At 36.3% G+C, this 19,656-nt stretch overlaps 6 protein-coding genes and 1 non-coding gene across 9 annotated transcripts; 6 read left to right on the plus strand and 1 right to left on the minus strand.

Annotated features, from left to right (window-relative positions):
* Positions 1-1,302: 1,302 nt before the first annotated feature.
* Positions 1,303-1,382, plus strand: TRNAL-UAG. The gene has a single exon. It is a non-coding gene; the product is annotated as a tRNA-Leu (tRNA).
* A 163-nt stretch (positions 1,383-1,545) lies between these two features.
* On the plus strand, positions 1,546-2,547 carry LOC17899143 (probable dolichyl-diphosphooligosaccharide--protein glycosyltransferase subunit 3A). Its single transcript, XM_006306137.1, has one exon. The coding sequence runs from the start codon at positions 1,546-1,548 to the stop codon at positions 2,545-2,547; it is 1,002 nt and encodes a 333-aa protein (XP_006306199.1).
* A 386-nt stretch (positions 2,548-2,933) lies between these two features.
* Positions 2,934-3,637, plus strand: LOC17897361 (nuclear transport factor 2B). The gene is made up of 2 exons (XM_006304229.2): positions 2,934-3,278; positions 3,454-3,637. The coding sequence occupies exons 1-2, from the start codon at positions 2,937-2,939 to the stop codon at positions 3,526-3,528; spliced, it is 417 nt and encodes a 138-aa protein (XP_006304291.2). The 5' UTR covers positions 2,934-2,936; the 3' UTR covers positions 3,529-3,637.
* A 157-nt stretch (positions 3,638-3,794) lies between these two features.
* On the plus strand, positions 3,795-4,167 carry LOC17898314. The gene has a single exon (XM_006304773.2). The coding sequence runs from the start codon at positions 3,898-3,900 to the stop codon at positions 4,165-4,167; it is 270 nt and encodes an 89-aa protein (XP_006304835.1). The 5' UTR covers positions 3,795-3,897.
* Positions 4,168-6,737: 2,570 nt separating this feature from the next.
* Positions 6,738-8,926, plus strand: LOC17897648 (pectinesterase/pectinesterase inhibitor 18). The gene is made up of 3 exons (XM_006307114.2): positions 6,738-7,448; positions 7,624-7,888; positions 8,063-8,926. Exons 1-3 carry the CDS (start codon positions 6,762-6,764, stop codon positions 8,752-8,754), a joined length of 1,644 nt encoding a protein of 547 aa, XP_006307176.1. The 5' UTR covers positions 6,738-6,761; the 3' UTR covers positions 8,755-8,926.
* A 1,675-nt stretch (positions 8,927-10,601) lies between these two features.
* LOC17899648 (protein CER1-like 1) lies at positions 10,602-13,298 on the minus strand. Of its 3 annotated transcripts, XM_023776986.1 has the most exons (8): positions 12,782-13,298; positions 12,597-12,694; positions 12,475-12,494; positions 11,990-12,380; positions 11,624-11,731; positions 11,329-11,529; positions 10,954-11,229; positions 10,602-10,868 (listed from the first exon to the last, which is right to left on the minus strand). In XM_023776986.1, the coding sequence occupies exons 1-8, from the start codon at positions 13,296-13,298 to the stop codon at positions 10,689-10,691; spliced, it is 1,791 nt and encodes a 596-aa protein (XP_023632754.1). In that variant the 3' UTR covers positions 10,602-10,688. The 3 variants fall into 3 exon arrangements, with proteins under 3 accessions (XP_023632754.1, XP_006306552.1, XP_023632753.1); XM_006306490.2 differs by having other exon boundaries at positions 11,624-11,719; positions 12,475-12,694; XM_023776985.1 differs by having other exon boundaries at positions 12,475-12,694.
* Positions 13,299-16,515: 3,217 nt separating this feature from the next.
* LOC17900524 (tryptophan synthase beta chain 1) lies at positions 16,516-19,326 on the plus strand. The gene is made up of 5 exons (XM_006307379.2): positions 16,516-16,922; positions 17,245-17,610; positions 18,165-18,598; positions 18,748-18,842; positions 18,923-19,326. Exons 1-5 carry the CDS (start codon positions 16,551-16,553, stop codon positions 19,108-19,110), a joined length of 1,455 nt encoding a protein of 484 aa, XP_006307441.2. The 5' UTR covers positions 16,516-16,550; the 3' UTR covers positions 19,111-19,326.
* Positions 19,327-19,656: the final 330 nt, after the last annotated feature.

Here is a 19,656-nt window from a genome sequence, read left to right on the forward strand (position 1 = left end):
TTATAAAGACCGGGAAAATTTACTGTTTTGACCATTATCAATCATTCTTTAAATTGTTTTGTTTATTACTATTGGATTTAGACTTTTGATGCGGTTTTTTAAAAATAATATTTCATAATCATGATGTATATTTTTAACAAAGTTGCAAAATAAAGGTAATTGAGAAAGTTAATTAGAGAAAATTAACAGTAAACTCAATGGATTTATATTACTTTTTGAAGTGTAAACAGTTTAAGGTTATAATTTCATCCGGTTAAGCTTAGCTAGATAAACACCGACCGGTTTATTCATTAAGTGTGACGAGATTGGTCATTAGAACCACACAGATGAGCTGCAAAGGGGTATATTGGGAATTATAGAAAACAACAGCAGAACATGGAGAATTTTGAATCGCCAGGCTGCCACCAAGTGGCTAGTGGGATCCATTTCAAGTTTTCAATGTAAAAGCAACAAAACCAAAAAAACATTATTAATTCTGTACGATAAAATAAAATTCTTTGGTTACTACTTTTCACATTTGTAAATCGTATATAGTAAACGAATACATCAGTTATAAGTTATAACATCTATGTGAACTATGGAAGCTCTTTTACAAAAAGTTTTAACCCCCGAACCAAAAAAGAAAAACATACTATGAGAACATGGTATCTAACTAAAAAATTAAACGAACAAATACAATAGGCAAAATGCTTCGGAGTTCGGACGGACCAATAATATTTATGTTCATCATAAGAGTTTTGGCTCTCATCATGTTTTTATTAGCCCAAGACAAGGCACGTGAAGCAATCACGTTATGAATAAGAATCCAGGCAAATATTATACATGGAGTTACTTAAATTATTAGGTTGACAAAAGCTTATTAAATTGCACTGTCTCTTCCATTATCCACTATTCTTTACCTTTTTTTTTTGCATGATTATTACTTTTTTTTTGTATCATATACGAATGTCTCAGATCTAAATGTAAGAAGAATGGTGTTACAGAATACAGATAATAATAGTTAAAAAAAAAGAATATGCGCAACTCGACCCTGTTACTTTAGAAGAAGAGCTTTATTTTTCAGTCACCAAAATTAGTTATGAATCTCCTTCTGTCCTTCATTTTTGTTTTTTCATATATGTAATATTACAGTCTCTCATTTTATACTAAAAGTGGTTTATCATATGTTTCTTATACTATATAATATCTCAACATGTCGGCATGTCGGTCCTAATAAGATAGATCAGTGTAAGCTTATATGACTTGCAAACAACCTTTACCTTGTTGTTGTTATTAATTTTTAATTCTATTAATTACCAACAAGACAGTTTGGCCGAGTGGTCTAAGGCGCCAGATTTAGGCTCTGGTCCGAAAGGGCGTGGGTTCAAATCCCACAGCTGTCAACTCTTTTTCTATTTTTTCTTAAATTTTGAAACCCTCTAGGTCGTCCCGAAGGTCTAACACCAATCTCAAACCTATATAAACCCTCAAGTTTTGAACACTTCTTCACATCTCCAGTATTTTGCGGCAATTCCAAAACCTCTCTGATCTCGAATCCGATCTAAAATGGTGCTTCATACATATCGTATCTTCTTCTTAATTGCGTTATTATTTCCCCTATCGGATTCAGATCTCATCGGCGAGCTTGTTTCGCTCCGATCAGCCGCCGATTCAGGCGTGATCCGTCTCAACGACGACGACGTTTCCAAATTCATAACCTCCGTACCAACTCCGAGACCTTACTCTCTCATCATCTTCTTCGACACCGTTGATGTCCACAGCAACAACCTCCAACTGTTCCGCCGCGAGTTCGGACTCGTCTCTTCCACTTTCATCGCCAACAACAACAACGGATCTAACGGAACAAAACTCTTCTTCTGCGATATCGAATCAACTCAATCCGACGCTTCGTTCCATCGCTTCAACATCGAGTCGTTACCGCACATTGCCCTCGTTAGCCCCATGACGGAGAATTTAACAGAATCAGATCAGATGGACGGTGAAGATTTCGCCGGATTAGCTGAATCGATGGCAGAGTTCGTCGAACATTTAACCAAACTCACCGTTGGTCCAATCCAACGGCCACCGTTTCTATCAAAGACACAAATCGGAATCATCGTAGCGCTGATCGTAACCTCTGCTCCGATACTTATCAAGAAGATTATAAAAGGAGATACACTTCTCCATGACCGGAGAATCTGGTTATCCGGTGCGGTTCTCGTCTACTTCTTCAGCGTCTCAGGGACAATGTATAAATTTATCAAGGACATGCCAATGTATATCAAAGATGATGAATATCAAGAAAAGTTTGTTTTCTTTATCGAAGGATCAGAGATGCAGCTTGGAACCGAAGGGTTCGCTGTAGGGTTTCTGTACACTGTGGTTGGATTGCTTTTGGCGTTTGTTACTAATGTGCTTGTTCGCGTTAAGAACATCAACGAGCAAAGGATGACCATGTTTTTGTCTCTGTTTATATCGTTTTGGGCTGTGAGGAAGGTTGTTTACTTGTGTAATTGGAAGACTGATTATGAAATTTTCCCATATTGGCCATCAAGTTGGCGTCATTGACATTGATCTTCACGTAAGGTAAATTTGATGTTAGTAATCATGTTTTTGGGATGAGTGTTCTGCTTTTCACTAATTGAACAGTGTAGCATAAGTTCAAATTACCACTATTCTTTGTGTTATACTGTTATACTGATATACCAAAGGTCTTGCTTCTCTGTGTGCATTGAGAAGATTGCTTCCTAATGTGTGAAGAAGGATTGAGAAAAAAATTGATGCAATACTTGACACAGAAGAAATCTTTTTAAAGTTTAAAGACTCATTCTTTGTTCTTTTTTCTAACTTTGTTTGCAAATTAAGAATCTTTTTCCCCCACCCTAGAAGTTAACTACTTGAGATAGCTCATGTTTATAACCCTCTTTATGTTTTGATAAGAAAAATTCATCAATTTTATGTTGGAAATTTTGACAATGGCAGAGACAAATAAAGGAAGTGAAGAAGAAGTGGCGATTGCTTTTGTGAATCACTACTACCATCTCTTTGACAACGATCGATCATCTCTTTCCACTCTCTACAATCCTACCTCGTTGCTCACTTTTGAAGGCCAAAAGATATGCGGCGTGGAAGACATCTCCAATAAGCTTAAACAACTCCCGTTCGACCAATGCCGTCATTCGATCAGCACCGTTGATTCTCAGCCGTCTTCAATAGCCGGTGGATGTGGTGGGATAATCGTCTTTGTGAGTGGCAGCCTCCAACTTCATGGGGAGGATCATCCTCTTAGGTTTAGTCAGGTCTATCTCTTCTCCACTTGTGCTAATAAGGAACCGACACTATATATGTTTAATCTTGTTCCTAAATTATATGTAGGAAACTATAAGCTAATATAGTATGAGGCTGTTTCTAGATATTTATCTTTGTTAGATTTTTAGCTGACTTGAAATAGTGATTTTGTTTTAATAATTGCAGACGTTTCACTTGATTCCGGTTCTACAAGGAAGTTTCTTCGTCCAAAATGAGATGTTTCGGCTCAACTATGGTTGAAACTTATTACAACTTTAACGTTTGTAATCAATATCTTAATATTGGAAACTCCAACTAATAATGTAGTCAAAATAATGAAAAATTATCTTTCATTGTGACTTATAAGATATCGATTCTGTGTTATTTTCATAAAAGTAAGCAAGTTTCAAGTTTGGATATTTGTTCTCATAATCTTGTCCTCTCAATGGTTATTTAAAAATAGGGATATACCTCTATTCGTTTTTTAAATAGTAAAAATAGACGGAAACATCAGATACATATGAGGCCATGACTATCTTTTGAATCTTGGCCATCCCCTTTTACTCAAAATCAATTTCATTCTCTCCCAAGAAACCATTCCCCTAATCAAATCTTCTCACGAACTAAAAAATGAAGAGTCGGAGCATAAATTTAGCCACCCTGAGTTTGATGATAATTACGGTATTAGCTTTAACGAAGATCGTGGAAGGACAAGAAGCACTACTAGGTAAGAAAGTATTGCCGCTATGCCACAGAGAATGTATGCCAATATGCATGAAAGTGACCGAGGCAACGCAAGAGGTTTGCGACGGTGCATGTCAATTAGGTTGTGTCCAGCTTCAAGGTCGAGGCACTGGACTTTCAACCACGGATCAAGGAGTCGATATGGTCATCGCATAAACATTACTTTTTTTATAGTCCATTGTTTAACAATATATATCTATAGTTGCTTTGCTTGTTTTCCTTTACATGTTTAGAGATTGTAAATCCAGGTTTCACCGTTCGTTTGACGATATATGAATTATCCATATATCAATTATTGCTTGAAAGAAAATGAAACTTACTTGAAAAACAAAAAAAATGATTTGCGGAAAATAATGGATCACCCGTTGATGTTAATTTATTTAAAAGTAGAGATTCTTTTTTCTATTTCAAGAAACATATCGGATCGATGATACAAGTAATGTTTTATCACAAAGAAAAAAATTGAGAAGAGTGCATCTAGAGTTTGTATTTTTCTTTCTTGTTTTTAGTGGACTTATCCTTTTGGAAATTGAATATCTGAAGATGACCCTAGTGGCATGGACAATGACAAAAGTTTCTTTTAGTTAATCTTACACTTGCAGACAGGATAAAAGAGATATATATTATGTTAAACAATAACCACTAGAAAGTAAAAGTAAGATATACATGAGGGGGAAAAGTATTGAGAATAATAATAAAACTCAATAGACTGAATATAAATGGATCAAACAATTCAAAATAGTGTTTAAATGTTGAGAAAAAGCTTAACAAGTGATGTGTAACAAATATTTGAGTCCTCAAAAAAGTACTTGTCGTCGAATACAAATTTTTATTTTCGTCTTTCTCTCTAACATTTTTTTCAATCCTGGCTATATGTATGTGATGTGGTATCAGTCTCAGGCATCGTAGTTCGTTCGCACGAGAATCTCAGTCATTTGTTTTTGTTTTAATCTTGCAAACAGGATTAGGATATACGGATCACTACTGTAGTTGGGTTCCGTGCCGTCTCCAAGTCCATCTACTCCCCAAGGCCACATGTTTTTACCGTGCCGGTGCCACCACTCACAACAGCTATATTGTAGATCTTTTTGACTTTTGTCTACCACCACTTTTATTACAGATACCACTTCTATTACGGAAAAGCAGGAAAACAAATCAACATAATCTTCTTTAAACGTTACTTTCACCGTTTCATAAAGAAGGTCTTTTTATAATTACTTATATATTTCAAAATTTTGGTTTATTAATTTAACTTCAAATGCATATCATCTTATGATATTTTATTGGCTTATATTTATGTGTAACAATATAGTTAGTTCATCATACTCGTCAAAACAATCTCGCTGAAAAATAGTTGAGTAAGATAAATCAGGTAAAGTTTTTGGTTGGGGTTATTATTATTATTCAAACCACAGAAATACTATCGCTATAATATAATTTTGGATCGCTGAAAGTAACATTTGTTTAGATAAGATAATCAATAAAATCCTACGAATATGTCTTTAATTTAGGTCAAGAAAAGATTATGATTAATAAGTTATAAGTTAAGGAAAATATTTCTTGATATTATTTTGATTGTCTTCGCGATAGGAGTAAGAAAGAGAGAGGTAAAATGTGGAGATTCGAACTTTGAAAGTTTTGATGATCAAATAATTACCAATTTACCATATATACACATCATTTTTTGGACCGACAGTAAAATGATACTCATTATTATTTTTTGATTAAAAAATAAGAATATACGATTGAAATAAACAAATAGTGTACGTTGAATTGGTTACCAAACGCACATGTGGTGACCAGTCATCGTTGTCCTCTCCCGAATCTATTAGTATTTAGTAACAATATTTAGACAGGCGAAAAATTAAAAAAACCTTAATGAGAGGGGATAATTGCGTTTTGCTTTCCGCGCCAGTACCATCTACTCCTTAAGACCACATGTTTATCGTTTGCCACAGCTCCGATCCATCGCATGTCTCCTTTAACTTTATTTAACTTTGTAAAATCTGGAAATTATTACAATTAATCTGCTTTAAACTTTATTTTTAGTTTTTATATATTTAGATAAAGATAATTTTACTATTTTTTTTTGGTTGGGGGGGGGGGGGGGTATACCGAAGAAAAATTACTATCATAATACCACTTGTTATTTTATTTTCTTCAATTTTCAAGATGGGAGTAATGATTCTAATTAGCTTCACACAAATCATAATTTTTTGTTGATTTTTGTTGCCAATACTTATACTACCCATTATGTAACAACTAACAATACAACTAGTTCATGGTTAAATTCATAGTTAAAAGTCAATTATGGCTGAAAGATAAGATTGACAATTGGGAGTATAGGTGTGGACTTTTGATTGATAAAATTGTTTTAACGCTGTGTATAGTTCAACACTAAATTTTTTATTTTTTCCATTTTGTATATAACCATCAAATTCTGAGTGCTGGACATATAACAAAGATACTGTCTAGCTAGTGGGAGTAACATTGTTCATTTTATTAGAAAGAAAAAAAGACAAGTGTAGAGTTTTATATTAGTTTTTTTTCAGAAAAGGCTTAAAGTTTAATTCTAATTTATAGTGTATTTGGTAGACTGATAATCAAAACCATGTGCGTAAAAAAAAAGAGAGGAAATCATAACACTTCATCATGAACTCCACTCACTAGTGTTTTCTATATAATGGCATGATTCGCCTAGTGTAAAGGCCAACACAAACAAATCCTTTTACCACTCAAACCAAAGACCAATGTCTAATTCAAACCAACCACTTCTTTCCAAACCAAAGTCTCTTAAGCACAAGAATCTATGCCTTGTCCTCTCCTTTGCAGCCATTCTTGGCTCTGCAGCTTTCTTCTCAGCCCAACTTATCTACACCAGTGATGATTCCTTACTAACCCCTAGCCAGATTTGCAATGGAGCTCATGACCAAGACTCATGCCAAGTTCTCTTGTCCGAATTCACGACGTTGTCGCTCTCAAAGCTCAACCGTCTTGACCTATTGCACGTGTTCTTGAAGAACTCCGTGTCCCGGGTTGACAGCGCGATGAGCATGGTGAAAGAGGCTAGAACCCGCTTGAACGGTGCGAGAGACGAGGCAGGTCTGGCTGACTGCGAGGAGATGATGGATGTATCAAGGGACCGGATGGTGAGTTCGGTGGAGGAACTCCGAGGAGGAAACCTTAATCTTGAGTCTTACTCAAACGTGCATACTTGGCTGAGCAGTGTCCTTACAAACTACATGACGTGTTTAGACACTACTAATGAACCAAGAGTCAAGGCGCAACTTGAAGACTTGGTTTCTAGGGCTAGAGTGGCTCTAGCCATTTTTGTGTCCGTCTTGCCTGCTAGAGACGACCTCAAGATGATTCTCTTCGACCACTTCCCGTCCTGGCTAACTACTCTCGACAGGGAGCTATTAGAATCTGCTCCCAAGGTAATCAAAACCAACTTCAAATCTTACCAACTACTACAATTAATATGGCCAACTACATGTTTTGGATATATCTCCACTTCTAATATGATAAACAAAAAGCTTTCGGTTGTGTACTTCTACGGTTTTACCTTATCCATCTTGGATTCAAATACTAAAAACTCTGACTCTCTTTTAGGCACTTAAGGTGAACGCGAACGTCGTGGTGGCAAAAGACGGCAGCGGAAAGTACAAAACAGTAAATGAGGCAGTGGCGGCAGCACCAGAGAATAGCAATTCAAGATATGTTATATACGTGAAGAAAGGGGTTTACAAGGAAACTATTGACATAGGCAAGAAAAAGAAAAACTTAATGCTTGTTGGCGATGGCAAAGACGCTACCATCATAACCGGTAGTTTGAACGTAGTTGATGGATCCACCACCTTCAGATCAGCCACTATTGGTAATATATATTTTCTTTCATTTGTGTTTCATAACTTAGTCTTTTTCTAATATAAAACAAACAACTCTTATATATCGACCAGTCATATAGTAGTGAAAATTATAATGTTTCTTTCGAATGTATTACAATTTTGTATCCGAATAACTTACAAGTTCCTGTTTGAAACATGTATAGCTGCCAATGGAGACGGGTTTATGGCACAAGACTTATGGATCCAAAACACTGCCGGGCCAGCAAAGCACCAGGCCGTGGCTCTTCGAGTGAGCGCTGATCAAACTGTCATAAACCGTTGCCGCATTGATGCGTATCAAGACACACTCTACACGCACACACTGCGACAATTCTACCGTGACAGTTACATAACAGGTACCGTAGACTTCATCTTCGGAAACTCCGCTGTGGTGTTCCAGAACTGCGACATTGTTGCTCGAAAGCCTGGAGCTGGGCAAAAGAACATGGTGACAGCTCAAGGAAGGGAGGATCAGAACCAGAACACAGCCATTTCGATCCAAAAATGTAAAATAACCGCAAGCTCTGATCTTGCTCCTGTAAAAGGATCTGTGCAGACGTTCCTTGGAAGGCCGTGGAAGTTGTACTCAAGAACAGTGATCATGCAGTCTTTCATTGACAACCACATCAACCCGGCCGGTTGGTTCCCATGGGACGGCGAATTTGCGCTCTCGACATTGTATTACGGAGAGTATGCGAATACCGGTCCTGGAGCGGACACGAGTAAGAGAGTGACGTGGAAGGGATTTAAAGTTATTAGAGACGCAAAGGAGGCCGAACAGTTTACTGTGGCGAAGCTAATTCAAGGAGGATTATGGTTGAAGCCCACTGGAGTTACTTACCAAGAGTGGCTTTGATTTTAATGTTTAGGTCTTGTACTTTTGTGTTGTGCTCTGTTATCTCTGTTTTAGTTTGATGAAGTGTTTCTCTGTTTTGTATGGACTTAACCAATGCTCTGTTTTCGTGAAGTTGTTAGGTTAATGTTTCAATAATAAATTTCGTGATATGGCATATCATATTTTGAATAAACTATAAGTCTATAAACACTACCTAATATTCATATTTATATCTGAAATAACTTATCATCATATTTTCACTCGTCACACAAAATCCATATAAGATTTTGCGGGACCAAAATTTTGAGAGTATTTTTATCAATCTGATCGATGGAGGTGTTTTAATTTGATGACATTATGTACCAATGTACAATATTTTATCTCCATTGGCTCTAAGTCTAACTAGGTAGATATTGAACTCACAGGCCCTCAAATAGTATATAACTTATGCAAATAATTATGTCTGTACGTGCCGTTTAAATATATTTAAAAAATCTTTGTGTGATAAATGCAATTTGAAAGTTTTGCATTGAAAAACAAAGAATTTTGTGACATTGGAAAACTGTAAAAACCTACGCAAACTAAAAACTTCACACATATGAGCCGGGCCTGTTTGGACTTTAATTTGGACAAGTGGGCCTTCGAAATCCTCTCTTTTTTGCTCCACGTTTTTTTTTATTTTGTAACTTTCACAGTTTAGCAGTACAAGACTTTTGAACTAGCTAACGCAATATCGTCTCCTCTTGATGCCGCAATTGGTCTGGAATAATTCAAATCTGTAACAGGCCACGAGATTCTCCTTAGTGTCAGCAATTAAGCGTAATTATTAGTTTAGTACATCGCGGTAACCATGTATGCGTTTTCCCACCGAGGCTATTATAAAACCCTAATTACTCTCTTCTCTCTTTTGTTTTCTTCTTCTTTTAGAGTACGCACGGCACTAATGACGGTACCTTTGATAGAGGTGCTATTGATGCGATGCCACAAACAAGTCTAGCGAATCAATACTGTAAATCAATTTGAAAACGACTTAACAAATCTGTTGTTTTCGTATACAAAAATATCTCAACTTGTGTCTACTGTTGTAACTTGTAACTTGTACGAACTTGATTCACACGTCACAAATTCGATCGATCTGGATTCAATAGTGGAGGCCTGGAGGCTTGGATCATATTATTTATTATCTAAAAATAATGATGCTTGGCAAATACTTACCGGCCAATCAAGACAAAATGCATGAAAGCGCCAAGCCGCCAACAAGTGTTTGTTGGTCCAACACTAAAATAAAAAAAGACTACGTATGTGGGTATATTAATGGTACCTATATACGTTTGTATTAGTAAACCCATTCTCGCACCGCCACAAATTATATACCTGCTACGTACACGCCTACCGGCCACTCCTTAAGTAGGTAGCGAGCTAGTCGACGATGACTAAAAAGAGTCCACGGACCATTTATGTAAAACCTCTAGCAAAGTTTCTGTAACTATCTTGATATGATGGATGGATGCACCCCAAATATTATCTAGTCAAGAAATTAAAATTGATCAAATCAGTGTTTCTAAAGGTTTTGATCGGATTTTTCTTTATTTCTAGTTTTAGTGTAGTACATATCAATCGACGTAATTGTTTGTCCTACTAACATATATGAAGCACGTGCGTAACATCAAAATTCTATATTTGGTTTAACAATTTTATGAAAGAGATGATAGTTCAAATTTGTGAATCAGTTGTAACTCAACATAACTTGAACTCAGATTTAAATTTTAAAATAATTTTATTGAGGTATGATTGATGGCATATATACATGGGTACGTTAACTATTAACCGTACCACATGTTATCAATCACACGTACATAGTCCATAGCAAAATATGATAAACTGCAAACAAAGTTGTATGGGAAGTAGATAGTAAGTATATAGAGAGAGAGGGAGATATATGAAATATGAAAAGATCAGAGGTGTGATGGTGGGAGAAGGAGAGGCTGGAATTCATGGCGGAGAGCAGCTTCCCATATAGCATGGAGACGGAAGAAGTTGCAAGTGTTGCCGCAGTCATGCTCCTCCCAACCTTCAAGTGCATGCACTATGCCTCCTATTCTCCATGCACTCATCACCCTCCTTCCCAGCCAATTCTATAATAACCATTCATTCGCAAGATTATGCACACATCTCTATAAGCTCGTGATACAAGAGTAACATATTCGTAGCTATATATACCTCACACGAGTCGATGTTTTGGGCAGACTTAGGAACAAGCATTGCTGGAGTGGAGTGGTAGAAACAGTCCTTGCGGAGTTTTTCGGGTGGGAATTGAGAAAAGGGAATGAAGAGGGTTCCTTCTTTTGCCTTCATCTGCTCTTCTTTCCCTAGTCCATCCCCCACCAACCACACCGTTGAGGAGTAACAGTTATTATTGCTTGTTGACAATACTAGATTCTTATCGGCCCCAGATTTGATGAGTTTGTTGTATTCCTCCTCGTGTAACATTACTACCTATATGTATTTTATATGTATATATATACATACGTTAATATTTTTTTTTACTTGAGAAGCTATCAAGTGGATTCTATTTTCACATAATTCAATATATACCTTGACGCCTTTTTGAGATAAAGAAAAGACAACGGCTGATGCAACCTTAGTAAGATTGCCTCTAAAGACAACTTCCTTAGTCCCCTCTGGAATACTATTAACCACCACCGCAGCTGCCATGCTGGTTCCATCCACTAGCCTTATCTTCAACTTTGGATGTTTTTGCACATACAATTCTCCGTACCCGTTTAGCTCCTCCGTCTCATTAATCGTGAGTTAATTAGTTACTTAACCAATATATAGTTTATTCATATATATAATGACTTTGATTTTTTGAAGTAAGTAATGAACTTACAGTGTTCATCAGGCCAAGACTCATTACTTTCACACCCTTTTCATCTGCTTCTATGATAGATACCTCAATGATATCGTTTATGGACTTATGGTGGCGCTGTGATTTATACTGCCACCAAGTGTTTTAAAGTGGAAAAATTAGTAGTAGTTAATTTATATGAGAATTCCTAAAGGTATACCAACAGAAAGTACATGTATATAGGTGTTTTTTTGGTGTAAATTGTTATTTTCTTGCTACGATTTTCTTGTTTGTGAAAATTTGGAAAATATTTGTACAAGTCTATTATACTTGACATACCCGTCTATTACCCGTCTACCGCAATTATAATTATTAGCGTGTGTGTATGTAAAATAAAAAAATGCTTACGTGAAAGCCAAACTTGGGAAGGAGGTGAGAGTGAAGGGTGAGGTTGCGGAGACGGTTTCGCTCAAAGACAAAGGTGCATGAGGAGAGAGCGGAGCTGAGGACGAAGGAGACGAGGAGGGTGAAGGGCCACATGGAGTATGTGAGGTACCATGGGGATCGAGACCACAGGGGGTGAGAGGAGAAAGATGGGAAGCCAAGACGCATTTGGTAGATGGAGTCGAGTGTGGTGAGGTGAGTGAGGTGGATGACGTCGGGTGATTCCTCCTCTCTCTCCAACGAATTTTCGTATAGGGAATCGCTGCACTTGTCGGCCGTCTTGTAGATGTAGTCGTAGATGGGCATGAACAGAGAGTAGTTGGTCCTGAACTGAGTATGGTGGAGCGAGTGGAACCTTCAACGTATTTGATGCCCATGTTATGTACTTATATATAGATATGAACTCAAATCTTAATGTTTGTAGGTATATATATAGAGTGTTGACGTACGAGGAGGTGTAGCAGAGGAACTTGAGGGGAGGGAAGAGGTGGAAGAGACGTTTAGGGAAACACTCGAAGTTGCAGTGTCCATAGTTGTTCATGAAGTCAATGTATGTCAAGTATGCAATGACGGAAACAATGGAGAGGATCCCACAAAGGGACGCCGTTACTATTGGTATGGAGAAGAGTAACGTGTAGGCGATGTGCTCGGCGAAGGGGTGCACCACAGCTGGCAAAGTTTGATTTATAGATATTATATGAAATGATGTATACTAAATTGAATAGAAGAAAATGATGGATCGATGAAGGTGCATACACGTGATGGGCTCGGTGACGATGGATGAATGGTGGTGAGAATGGTAGCGGGAGTAGAGGAAGTGGTGGTGGAGAGCTCTATGAAACCAGTAGTATAAGAACTCGACGGGACCAGCGTGAAGTAGAGCGATAAGGATGGCTCCGTCTAGTCTCCATAGGGGGAGGCGGGAGGAGCCTGGGAGTTTGTTGTTGAGGAGATACATCAAGAGAGTGTTGAAGATGATTTGGTCATCCCAAGAGCGTTCTCGGTCCACTTGCTCAAACTCAATGGGCTTGTCCACGATCTTATTCCTCCCCTTGGCAGTCTTCTGACGCGACACGCTGATCCATATCTGACAGTGAACCATTCTCCACAGCATCAGTGCCACTATCAGCATGCGCCCAAGGTCCTTCTCCTCCTCCTCCGCTGTGATGTACGAATGCATGCTTGCCAGAGCAAACGGGGCTACCAAGAGGTACTTGAAGCCACCGAGGGGACTCCATGGCCATTCTGTAAGAAATCCCGGCCTCGACGCCATCCAAAGGTACTTGAGCTAACACCGGAAGAAGTTTGAAGGAAGTGCGTTGTGAAGTTATGAGAATGTAACATTATATATAGAGATATCATTATGTGTGGGATACTGATGAGTCAACAATATAATAAACACATAAATGGTCGGCAACAAAATAATAAATATCTCCATTTATAATAAAAACCAACAGAATAAAAATAAACTAAGAGAGCACATGGTGGTGGGCTTACTTGAACACGTAGCTATGTTAAGACTTGAGTATATTGGTAAAAGAAAGGAATGATGTGTGAGAAGAGGTGAGAAATCCATGAGTTTGTTAACAACTTCATAAACGTTTATGACATACATGACAACTTCAAAATATATACTGTATGTTTAATTATTTGAATTTAAATAGATATATAAGACTTGCAACATTTATAGTAACTAATTGAGGTTTTGAACTAGATGACAAACCAAAGTTCGCAATATTTTGCAAAACAATACATAAAAAAATGTTGAACAGTTATAGGGCACGTTTAAGGATGATTATTCTCCTATACTCATCATGAATTTGTTCGTCGCTAAATGTTTCTTTAATTTCCTTCTAATAATAGCCTCTTTTTAACAATTAATCCACGTTGTGTAATTAGTCAATTATATTTTAATTTTATTTTTAGTTATCTAATTAACAATTTTAAGATAATTATTTTTTTAAGCTATTTTGAAATGTTTTGTCCTGCCGACATATATTACGATCATGCAAGAGGGTATTGGAACCAGTTTAACAAAAAAAAAAAAAAAAAAAAAGGGTATTAGAACCGAATGTCAAAAAAAAAAAACATATAAACTTGGAGAAAAGTTGTTGTCAACAATAACTTTTTTTTGTTTCCTTTAGTAAATTCAGCAAAACAAAATATAACGGCGTTTGCTAGTTTCTGTCCCAAAAAAAAAACCGTAAGTTGGAATTGGAGAGATTCGCTTCCGTTGCCGTAATTCCCAAATTAAGAACCGATGATTTTTCATTTTAAACCGGTTTCTGAATACGAACTGAGTTATTTAAGAATGGGTTTGAGTGAATGTGTTAGGCCTACGCATATGGGCCTCATGTTTGAACTGGACCAGCCACACTTTATGCAGTATTTAGAGTTGTCTTCATATTTGGGACATCTTATACTACTTGAAAAAAATTATAAACTACCAAAAATAATATATGAGGGGGTGTGTTTTTCTTAATTTACTTCTTATAGTGTTTTTACTTTTTTTTTTTTTTTTATCATATGCAAGATTTAGTATTATGGTTACAAAAGGTAAGATCAATTCCATCTTCGCTATGATATTTTTCTTTTTCAAATCAATTTCTGAAATTGCAACATTGGATATATAATTTTGTGTAATATTAAGAACTAAAGATATGGTGAGGCAATTCTAGTATTCACAAACAACAAAAGCGATCGTTTATATACTACTCTGTTTTGGATTTTTGTTTATATACTCTGTTTTACTTGGATTATGGTTTACTTCTAAAGCCCATATATACACTCATGACTGATGTTGTTGTGACTTGTGGTAGGATTTAAGCAATGAGATGACTCAATACGTTATCCAATGTCCATGAATAGTAAACTTTATTTAATTAGTTCAGGTATAAGAAAGAAATGGCGAGAACATGAGTATGGCGTTAAATAAATGAGAAACAAGAGAATCGAATTTGATGAAACTTTTCACCGGAGAAAACATGTTTTTTAAATATAATAAATCACAACATCTTAATCATGGTTACGTGTTAATATTTTCCAAATAAGCTATGAGTACGACGTGTACGACGTTCTTGTAGTTGTAGTGGTTGTCTTTGTTTAGGTTCCTTTTGAGTTTCCGTGTAATCTTGACTAGACTACATTTTTTTCTGTGTATGAATTATACAGTATATAGTCTGTAATTAACCTATACACACACTATGAAAAACTTAATGTCTTGAACGTTTATAAAAATTGAAACGAAGAAAACTTTCCGTAAAACAAACAGGTAGGTGTCGGAAAGAATAAATAAACACATGTATGTTTGAGTATTGGTTTTAAGAAGGGGTCATACACGTATATGGTAGAGGAGAGGCATGGTCATGACAAATGACAATAGAGAAGGAACATGCAGAGCAGGCCATGGTGATGTAATTTGAAGATGCCAAATTGGTCATATTCAACATATTTATACAACGAGGAGGAAATTTTGTGGATCTGTGAGGTTGGACAGAGCAGCAGAGCTGACATCTGCGGTGATATTTTGAATAGTGGTCATGAATAATCGACGTAACGAAAGATATTGACTAATCATATCTATACTGACCATGTAGACAAGGAATTCTCGATCTCATATTGATTGGGAAGTTCTGTTGTCTTTTGGTTATTATAAACTTATTATACGAAACTTAAATTATAAGGACAACGTTTTGACAACCTTCAAGGTAACTCAATGTATTGGAAAGAAAACATGTTGAAGAACCAGCTCTTGCGAAATGAAGAATTATTTACAGTTTTCGTGAGCTCTTGCGACTAATACACTTTATACAAAAGGATGGAGATTGGAGGATATGCATCGAACCTGGAACCTTGGACCTGCCTAGTGCCTAGTCCCTATATGCTCGATATCTGACTCAGAAATATCTGAGAGTTTTATGTTCTTTTTGATTAATTTGACTTTATACGTCAGCACAGTACAAAGCACGATTAATTTAAAGGTGCAAAAAGAAACAAGAATTGTCTAACCTTATCTTCAAGCATTATGAAAGCTCATGAAACCGAACAAAATACATATATAGCTCATGAAACAGTGCATTTAATAATTAACATTCATAATTCATCCATGTCATATTCACATCTAAAATTAGAATAAAAATTAAGATATATGTCAACATTCATTCCTTATTGATTTTGGATTAGACGTCCATGAAAATTAACATTTTAACTAAAATTTTTCAAAAAGACTCCTTGTCCAAGATTTATTTACTCACTTCTAGAAGAAGTGACAATCTTAGATAAATTGTGGATATTAAATCTCTCTATAGTTAAAATAAAATGAAAACAAGTCATTTAATTCCCATAGAAAAACCTAACATGTATCTCAAATACCTAATTAATAAAGTAATATATATTTCAAAATTAAAGAGTACTATACCGACCAAATCCAACAATGTGTTAAACATGTATGTAAAATGGTTGCGCAGTAGTACAAATAGACCATACAGTACTCGTTCAGACTATAAAAATAAGCATATCAACGCATATGTTCCCTAAGAAAATCTCAAATAATATTAGTGTTCCAAAAAAAAAAAGGAAGAATATGTTGTCCACTAAAATCCAGATACGAGGGCAGCCACTTCATAGGATTCCCAAAAGAAACAACCGTGTGATACACTCGGTTGCTTGCGGAGTTTCCACAAAACCTCTCCACCGTGAAAGCAATGTACTCAGCCGTATGAGTGGTCCATCTTCGGGTTCTGTCCCAACAAAATCCGATAAGAGCCACTTTCTTTCTGGCGACGTTACCGGTAAATTCGGGAGGTTCGGTGGGAAGTTTGTACCAGAGACACTGATGTCTCGCCTGATAGAACTCGAAGACGAATTTCATTGTATTTTGAGCGATCACGAATTTCAGGTTGGCCTTTTCATATAATTTAATTAACATAATCTTAATCTTTAAGGGAAAATTAAAATGAATTATGCGTTTTTTTTATAAAATATTTAGGTTACAAATAAAAGCGATCAGGTTGTATGTAATTATTAGTACGGTCCAAAAAGAAGTAGACATTCCAAAAAAACGTACGGACCGACGCTAAAGAAGTTATGAGGAAAAATATTAAATTAAAGATAAATTCATAAGCTAGAGAATGAGTTTTACAATTACACATGATTATTGGTATACATATAGTGTTTGTTTTTTAATATGTGTGGTTTTTATTTATTAATTACAATATTAGGAGGAGCTTACCATAGCCTTAAGAGACTACGTAGGAAGAGAAACGCCTCTCTACTTCGCCGGACGTCTAACCGAACACTACAAGAACATATCTAGAACCATCGGAGGTGGCCCTGAGATTTATCTGAAAAGGGAAGATCTTAGCCACTGTGGGTCTCATAAAATCAACAATGCTCTTGCTCAGGCCATGATTGCCCGGCGGCTTGGTTGCAGCCGTGTGGTGGCGGCCACAGGAGCAGGACAACATGGTGTCGCCACAGCTGCTGCCTGTGCAAAGCTCTCCTTGGATTGTACTGTTTTCATGGGAGCTACTGATATAGAGAAACAATTCTCTAATGTACTTTCCATGAAACTGCTTGGTGCTCAGGTAAAATTTTGTTTTATACAGTATATCAAAATAAATATAACATAAAACAAAAATAAATATAAGATAAAACATAAAGTTTTTTCACATATTTTTGTCATTTTGTGTGTAAAAATATTTACTCTGCTCACTCAGTTTTAAAAGTTAACCGACATAGAAAAAGTAAGCGACCACTCCCATTTAAAATATATACTTTATATATCTGAGATTTACATAATTTCAAACGGACCAAGTAACTGAGATAAGAAGTTTGAGCAACATATTTATCGGAAAATTAAATTAGAACAGGAGGTACGATATATCTAGCAATAAATTTGATGTTGGTAATTTACTCCCAAAATATGATGTTGGTATTTCAACAACAATAAAAACATGATGCAAATTTCACCAAAAATATTTACGCTAACACAAAATTTTAATTGATTTCTACGTAGATGAGTATTTTATTTATTATATGCAGAAATGATCGTAAAAAAAAAAAGTATATGTAGGAAACACCAATAATCACGTATACAGAACATCAACATTGTTTTATTTATCGAGCATGGTTTTAATAGGTGAAATCAGTGGAAGGAACATTCAAAGATGCAAGTTCAGAGGCGATTCGATATTGGGTCGAAAACCTTGATTCCACATACAACTTATGCGGTACGGTCGTAGGCCCTCACCCATGTCCGATAATGGTACGTGAGTTTCAGTCCGTGATCGGGAAAGAGACAAGAAGGCAAGCCAAACAACTATGGGGTGGTAAACCTGATGTATTAGTTGCTTGCCTTGGAAGTGGCTCAAACGCGTTGGGATTGTTCCATGAGTTTGTTGGAGACGAGGATGTGCGGTTAGTAGGTGTCGAGGCCGCAGGGCTCGGTCTGGATTCTGGGAAACATTCAGCTACTTTGGCCATTGGACATGTTGGTGTGTACCATGGTTCCATGAGCTATTTAATGCAAGATGATCAAGGACAGATACTCAAACCACACTCCGTAGGAGTAGGGTAAGTACGAGTGATAGTTATAATTTCAAACAAATTTGGTTATCTTTAATATATATTTACAGTTTTTCAGAAAATTCAGACAATATCTGAGTTAATCGTCTCGGTTTAGTGATAAGCAAAGAGTAGTAATAAACCTCATTTGGTCGTAGGTTAGAATATCCTGGAGTTGGACCGGAGATTAGCTTCCTGAAAGAAAGCGGAAGAGCTGAGTTCTACACAGCAACAGACCAAGAAGCCATTCAAGGTACCTCCCTACCTTTTTATATATATAGTTACTTTACTCACAAAATATTGAATGTTAATCTTATATATTGCCGATTGCAGCATGCATGCGATTGAGTAGATTGGAGGGAATAATACCGGCACTGGAAACGTCTCACGCACTTGCGTTCCTCGACAAACTCATTCCTACTCTGAGTGATGGAGCCAAGGTGGTCGTGAATTGTAGTGGCCGTGGCGACAAAGATCTTGACACTCTCATCCAACGAGGCATGCTCTTTCCTAACTGTTGACTCAACAGGATTCCATATTTCCATATCACTACACTTAACTCTTCCAAAAAATTGAATAGCCGTGTAGGTGCAGTGACAACCATCACTCACTATATATAGATAAAATACAAATACTCCAAAATTCCGATGTACTAGCTAACTTAAATTTCTCAACTCCTTGTAAATTTCTTATCAATTAAGATGTGGTTTGATGAATAAGATCGTAACTACAATATTACGTAGATCTGTTATTTTCTCATCATGGTGTTTCTTAACTGATCATAAGAGTCGTATAATATACAGTTGACCAAACGAAGTACAAAGAATTGAATTTAATTGGTTTTTACTTAATTAAACCATTGAATTTAATTGGTTTTTACTTAATTAAACCAATCATTAACCCATATTTTAATTTCAATATTTTTCTACCAAGAGTTAATAATGCATGTTTTATTAAGCTAATATTGTTTTTTTTTTAAACTACCGTATCGTCTTGGGTCAAAAGTAGCACATCTAAACTATCAAAAAAAGAAAACATCGAAAAAATCATTAAAACTATAGTTCCGA

Source organism: Capsella rubella, unplaced genomic scaffold (genome assembly GCF_000375325.1).
Source record: "Capsella rubella cultivar Monte Gargano unplaced genomic scaffold, Caprub1_0 scaffold_1, whole genome shotgun sequence".
Classification (NCBI taxonomy): Eukaryota; Viridiplantae; Streptophyta; class Magnoliopsida; order Brassicales; family Brassicaceae; genus Capsella; species Capsella rubella.